This window comes from Loxodonta africana, chromosome 1, assembly GCF_030014295.1.
Source record: "Loxodonta africana isolate mLoxAfr1 chromosome 1, mLoxAfr1.hap2, whole genome shotgun sequence".
NCBI lineage: Eukaryota > Metazoa > Chordata > Mammalia > Proboscidea > Elephantidae > Loxodonta > Loxodonta africana.
In genome coordinates this window covers 94904057-94911047 of record NC_087342.1, presented here as the reverse complement: position 1 = coordinate 94911047, position 6991 = coordinate 94904057, and the positions used below count along the sequence as shown (strand labels likewise).

General features: G+C 55.5%; 1 protein-coding gene across 3 annotated transcripts in view; it reads right to left on the bottom strand.

Annotated features, from left to right (window-relative positions):
- Positions 1-20: 20 nt before the first annotated feature.
- The window catches only part of ITPR3 (inositol 1,4,5-trisphosphate receptor type 3), an 84219-nt gene continuing 77248 nt past the window's right edge, over positions 21-6991 (bottom strand). For 2 of the 3 annotated variants that reach the window (XM_064284688.1, XM_064284694.1), the window contains 7 exons: positions 6302-6494; positions 5692-5796; positions 5480-5607; positions 4453-4618; positions 3606-3766; positions 2275-2436; positions 975-1805 (listed from right to left, as the gene is read on the bottom strand). In XM_064284688.1, the coding sequence (XP_064140758.1) occupies positions 1737-1805; positions 2275-2436; positions 3606-3766; positions 4453-4618; positions 5480-5607; positions 5692-5796; positions 6302-6494 (984 nt within the window). In that variant the 3' untranslated portion in view covers positions 975-1736. Of the gene's footprint in view, positions 244-974; positions 1806-2274; positions 2437-3605; positions 3767-4452; positions 4619-5479; positions 5608-5691; positions 5797-6301; positions 6495-6991 lie in introns of those variants that run through there. The other variant, XR_010321927.1, reaches the window with a different exon arrangement.

The window sequence follows — 6991 nt, the reverse complement described above, 5'->3', positions numbered from 1 at the left end:
CCTTCACAAAAGGAAGCCTGTTTTCTAAAGTTCCATTCTGAGAAGGGATGCCTTTTGAGCTGTCCTGTCTGCAGGGCCCTCGGTTGGGGTAGGGAAGTCTCCTGGGGAGAGGAAATGTCTCTCTGGGCCCCAGAGTCTGGACAGGGTGTTTCCTGCACGGCCACAGGAGCCCTGCCTCACCAGCAGGGGTCTGGCTGGTATCTCCTGGCAAGATCCTCAGGCTACCTTTTGTTGTAGGAGCTCCTGGGAGGAAGCCAAAAATAGCGGTCAGTATTGAAAAAAGGCATCCCGTTGCAAACAGAAAGCAGTGGGGAGGTGGTAGGGCAGAGAGGTGGAAAAGCCTGCTTGGCCCTTGGTCCCACTGAGTTGGAGGAGCAGGTAGCTCAGTCCCTTGCCCCTGACTTTGCAGAAACGCATATTCCAAGTTGGCCTAAGGGACCACGTGAAGCCATAAACAGGCCTGGCCAGGCAGGTCCTCAGATAGCAGTTGGATTCAGCACTGTGGGCAGGTTCTGGGAGAGACCCCAGGACAGAGGCACCCTAGCTGGGGACATGCACATGTGTCACCTTATTATTCCACAGAGTCTGAGCTCCTACTGGTGAATGTTCACAGCCCCTACTTGAGCTTTTTTCTGTTTAGAATAGAGCTGAGAGCAGGGGCAGTGTGAACAGCACCCCTCAGTGGTGAAAAGTGGGAGGGAGGAAGTAGTTTTTAACCTTGTTTGTGTGCTAGCCTCAGAATGTTTTTAAATGCATAAAATAAAATACATGGGATTAGAGGAAAAACCAGTTTCACTGGAATGTAGTTCCATCCAGGGTCCCTGTACAATAAGATATCACTCAGCATCTCTGGAGAGCCTGAGGAGAGGCCTGGGCCAGTGGGGAATGGTTTGTATTTCCATCCTCTGTCCACATGCCTCGTTAATCCCACACCTGGGGGAGGGGGGCAGAGGATGCAGGAAACAATAGCCCTGTTTAATGAACTAGATTTTTATTAATTTATTTAAGGCAATTAACATATTAGTCCTCAGGCCAAAGGATTTGTAAAACATTACACCCAAAGAAGAAGAAACAAGCAAAAAAAAAAAAAAAGCTGCTCTAACACACCCAGCTTTCTCACCTGGGCATGCAACTTCCTGGGAAGAGCGAGGTCCAGGAGCAAGGCCTCTATCCTTGGGTCGTCGGTCCACCTGTGGCCAGACAGGGTGACCTGGGCACAGACAGGTCCACAGCAAACGAGGCACCAAGGGAGATAGGCGGGTGGGCGGGCAGGGCTGAGAACGGCACCCTTAGAATAAGTTAAATAACAAAGCCCTAAAATCACTTAGTAACAGCATTACTGCCACCTCCCCCAGAGGCAGGTAGCAAGCAAAATGTAGTGCTTGGAGATGAAGAGGTGACCCCGTTCCTGATCACCCACAAGGAGGACTGCAAAGCAATGTCAGTTACTGCTTTAAAAGACAACGGTCTCCAGGACTTATCTTCATCTAAGGCATTAAGGTAAACTGAGTCCCAGTGAAATTCTCTTTAAGAGCTCTAGGCAGGACTGTTAGTGCTGAGGCTCCCCAACCCCAATGCTGGTCAGAGCCTTGGTTTGGTTTGGGGTGTCTGCCAGAGTGGGAGCTGGAAGCTGGCAGACACCTAGCCAGCTGGGCCCACAGCCTGAGGGAAGGGCAGTGTTGTTCCCAGTCAGCTCTCCAGTGACGAGCAACCCTTGCGGCCTTTGGTGGCTCTCCTCAGCGGCTGATGCAGTTCTGCACATCCACGAAGCCCAGGCGTTGCCTGCGTTTCCTCTGTTCCGTCATCTAGGGTTAAACATGCCAACAGGTCTTCAGACCACCTGGTGCCCTTCTTTGTGGGCACTGCCCCCCCAGTGGACCCAGCTGCCGCTCAGTCCTGGCAGCAGGCCAAGGCCCCTCAGGGTGACCAGAGGATGCCAGCCCCCACACCCCTGTCCTCAATTAGTCTGTCACAAACCCCCAATTTGGTGCAGCTGGGAGCCACCCCGCCTAAGAGAGGGGCTGCCTAACTTTCATTTAGTAACTGCCAGGTGGAAAGGAGCTGGCTCTGGGCAACAGGTGGGGCTTGAGAAGTGGAAGGAAGCCTTTAAACCTCCCCCATCACCAGTGACCCCCTTGAGGGACCACCACATAACTGTACCAGGGTGTCTCAGACACAGGCAGGGGTTGCTGGCCCCAGTCTAACCTCCCATACACGAGGCAGGCAGGGCTGTGACCTCAGTGATGGCCTAAGGCTGCCCAGCGCTGTGCGTACCTGCTCCTTGAGCTCATTGAGCTGGGCAGTGAGGTGTGACACCAGCTTCATGGTGGAGTTGAGCTTGTCCTGAAGGAGCCGGATCTCGTTCTGTTCCCCCTCACCCTCGTTGCTCACCAGGGACATGGCCCTCATCCTGGGGAACCAGTCCAGATTCTTGTTCTGAAAAACAGCACTGGTGGGTAAGTGGGCTTGGGCCCAGCAAGGACGGCCTCATTAGGAGCATGGTAGTGTGGGGGAGGCTGCTGCCACACCCAGACAGGACTCCTTGCCAGGATGCGTCATTGGGAAAGTCTGAGCTGACCTGGGTCCTCCTGGGCAAGGGTGAGCTGGCAGGGAAGCCTCATGCTTGTGAAGGGCTGCAGCTCTGTGACAGGCCGGCTCCCATTAGACCACCTTACACTAGTTATCAGCACCATCTGTTTACTCTCCTGACACCTCATGAGAGGAGGAAGACAAGGCCTCTGAACTCAGGCCCTGAATTTCCTTCCTTCCTTCCTCCCTCCCTCACCCTACGCCCCGCCCTGACGTACATCCCACACCCAGGAAGATTAGAGTCAGACAGATGGCAGATTGAGGACAAGGGAGGCTCTGCTGAGGAGACTGGCAGCGACGTGCATCTCAGAGGCAAAGGCACCATTTCCCAGGACAGAAGAGCAGGAAGAAAGGAGTCACCTAGAAGTTTCTCAGACCAGCAGATATACCTGTACCCAGAAATCAGTTCAAAATACAGGTCTAGAAGAGAGAAACTGAACTTTCCTTTTTTAATTATTCACTGCCTTCCCTCCCTTCATTACTGTGGAAATTGACTAGATGACATTTGATTCCCTCTAAGTCTGAAACTAAGTTCTTCCAGGCTCCTCCTTGGTCTTGGACCGCCCAGACTTTGGGGAAAGTTGCTCTTCCTCCACCAAGCTAGGAAAAGCTCCCCAAGTAACCCATAGGGCAGTGGTCTCATGCAGGGTCTCCCCTGCTCCCACAGGCCTGGGGGCACCACACACACATGCCCTTCTGGGCTGATGGGTTTGCCATGGGCTTTTCCCAACACTATACCTGGCTCAGAAGAGCAGTGGGCAGCTGGCAGCGCTCCAGGGCTGACTCCAGCTGCTCCCCTGCTGGCCTCAACAAGTGTCTGCAACTGTTTGAACCCCTCCCCTAAGCCTCTGAGATTAGTTACGCAGACAGATGTGGCCACTCCTCTTCGGGGCCCTGAGGACTAGAAACCTTGGCCACCAGGGCTTCTGGTGCAGTGGCAACCCTAAGGCCAGAAGCACCTGGTTTGGGCCCCTGGGGAGAGCTGCTCACAGACCCCCTGCAGCCCCTGCTCACACCTTGATCATCTGGGCCACGTAGCTCTCGGGGCCTGTGTAGTCCGTCTTGTTCTTCACCCGGACTAGCACGATGAAGTACAGGTAGTTCCACATGTTATGCTCCAGCTTGATGTGCTCCTCAAATGACACAGTCTTGTTATCAAACTTGTCCCTCTCCAGACCTGAGAAAGCAGAGGGTGAGGGTGAAGCCACCGGGTTTCCAAGAGCCTTAGGGGAAGCACCTAGTGTGGGGGCGGGGTCTTGCTGCACGGTAGGGGGAAGTGTTCCTCTCATGTGAAGAGGGCTAATGAGTGGTTCCGACAGCCCACTCGGGGCTATTTAGCCCACTGGTTCTATTTAAAGCACCAGCCACTTAGCCTCAGAGATTCTGCCCTTTCACGGCTGCAGCCCGCCCACAATGGCTGTCAAGGACTGGGAGCAGACGGCAGAACTCCCACCTCAGAAGCAGGAGAAGCTGGGTGAGGGATTTCTCCTACAGGTGACACCTGCTCCTTAGCCAGGGTGGCTGGGGAGGGGACTAATGCTTCACACCAGGGGTGGGAACAGCACTGCATTGAGATCAGGAGGTTGAAGCCACTTATTGGGCTTCAGGACCTCTTCTGTAGACCAAGGGCTTGAAGGAATGGTTTCTGAGGCCCCTCCCTACTCCCCTTTATTCTTCCAAAGTCAGGCAGCTCATGTTCTCCCCAGTTCTGGGATAAGCCAAAGAGGCATCCAGGGAAGGTTCCCCAGTGGCTGCAGGGACTGGGAAGGGCCACACTGAGGCTGCCACTGCCCTCAGATAACGTCCCATCCACAGGTCGCCCCGGCCCAGCACGGCCTCCAACAAGCAGGAACCTGGCCTCACCACAGATGAAGCATGTTGTCTTGAGAATCTCCTCCTTCTTCTGCTTCTCACTGCGCAGATCGGCAAAGGTGTCAATGATCACCCCAAAGATGAGGTTCAGCACAATGATGATGACGATGAAGAAGAATAGGAGGTCATAGACCACGCGGGCTGGGAAGAGAGACTCCTGCAGGGGCGAGACAGGGAGGCTGGGCCTGCAGTCCCCAGTTCACCACCTGGACCGATGACTCCAGCAGGGGTCAGGGTCAGGGCTGTGATAACGGGGCCCAGCCCCCGCAGAAGGAAACAAGGGCCTCAGGCGTGGTCCGTGAAGATGGCAGAGTGAACCCTGCCTGACTCCAAGGAGCAAGAATGGCACCAGACACTCTTAAGTTTGGACGCTCTAAGTTGTCTCCAGTCAGAGACAAAACCCTGTAGGAGTTAGTATGGGGAGCTAGGACTACAGGTCTAGGCCTGTCTCTGCCCCTAACTTTTAGTTAGGTCTGAACTCTGCCATACCCACAGGACGCCTGGCCTCACACATCTAGAAACTATCTGGCTAGAGAGAAGACTTCTCATTCCCACAAGACTGGGGCAGGCTGACATTCTGGGAATGCTGAGCAGCCCAAGCCCAATCATGAGGTATCCTTATGAAGCCGACTCAGTCCCCCCACTGCCCTCCTGCTGTGGGCTGGGCTGTCGCCTGCCCCTTGGACCAGCCAGTGTGCCCCAGCACAGCTCTAGCCTGCGTCTGACTTCCTAGCAAGGAGCAAAGTGCGATTGCCAAGGTCCTTATGGCGTCTGCAGCGAGCTGGTGGGGGTGCCAGAGCAGACTGGGGACTATGCTATCTTAGCACCAGGGTCACTGTCAATCCACTGGGAGTGGGGAGCGGGAGGAGGGAAGATAAAGGGAGGGGGCTTTCTGCAGTGAAGATCGACAGGAGAAGCTGCCCTGACTGGCTGTGACCTGAGGGCCGACTCTTCACAGTGCTGATGGGGACAGGGACTTGAGCCACTTGGATTGGGGGGCAGGGGCAGGGCCGCTCACATCTTTGGAGGGCTTGCGGAGAATGTCGCCCACGCCACCCCCGTTGCGCAGCCCATGGTTCATGACGGTGACAATGCACATCAGCAGCGTGTCACACGCCCGCTCCGTGCTGTCTGGCTCCTCGTCCTCTGTGAACAGAGCGGGTGCTCGTACCTCTGCCAGGCAGGCCTGCCCCCACCCTACCTGGACGCCCGCAGACACACTGCCCTCACCTTCCAGGACCTCAGGCACTGAGACCCCCGAGACACAGTCCGTCTTGTCCCTGCTGCATGTGCCCACAAATGCGGCAGCACTATGTGGCATCCCCAGGGGGTTGGCTGGAGGGGACACACACGAATCACAAGGTGCTCCAAATGCCCAGCTGAATCACCCCTCAGGACCTGGCCCCAACATCACAGCATCCAGGAAGCCTTCCCCGATCCTGCCTGCTTTCCACTCTGGCTACAAGTGATGGGTCTTTAAGCCCTGACTCACATGGGCTGCACACTGAGGGCAGGAGGGGCCTCTGATCCTGAGCCCCGCACATGGGCAGCCTTTGCAAATACTGAGCTTAACATGAATGGTGGCCTGCAGGAGGCTCCAGCTGTCTAGCAAGTAGCTCCTAAAGAAGCTAGAGACCCAGGGCTCTCCCGCCCTTCGGTCTGTTCCAGGAATGAGGGAAGTAGGTGGGTATGAGCTAGGCCTCCCCACCAACCAAGAGGAGAACCTGAGGCAAGGATCCTGGTGGGACAAGGGCTGTCAGGTCCTGGTCCTGATGCCGGTCATTTGTGCCAGCCAGACCTCATGGCCCTCACACCCACCCCAGAGGGAGGCCTCCTAGACCTTTGGAGTCGTTGCTGGGCAGCCGGTCAACCTCAAGGATGAAGTCATCCTTCAGGAAGAGGAAGCCCACGATGGAGAAGAGGTAGACCAGGATGAGGGCCAGCAGGGCGGTCAGCAGGATGGAGCGGCCATTGCGGGTCACACTCTTGATGACGTTGAATAGGGTCTCCTCACGGTAGATGAGGTCAAAGAGCTGCAGGGACAGGAATGGGACCCTGAGGGGCTGGGCGGGCCCACCTCACTGGGTACCCACTGGACCCCTTCGCCCAGCTCCAATGGTTCACCACAGCTTCCTCCACTGTGTTTGTGAAAGAGTAACCAAGGCTTTTCAGAGGAACCTGGAGTTCGCAGGCCACCAAAAGGGGAAGGTGAGGGGTGCAATGGGCAGGCGAATACCAGCCACAGTGGGAGAAGGATGGCCAGTTCTCATAGCGCACTACATACCACAAAACACTCTGGGTGCTTCTCATGCATTACCTCATGTAACCCTGACACTTGTTCCAGAAGGTAGGTGCTGTTGTTATCCCCATTTTACAGATGGGGAAACCAAGGCACAGAGCAGTTTAAAAACTTGCCCGAAGTTTTATAGCTAATTTTTTAGTGACCAAGCCAGGATCCAAACTCAGGGGGTCTGGCTCCAGAGTGCAGGTTTACACCACCACTGAACTGGGGAGATGAATCAGACAGGGG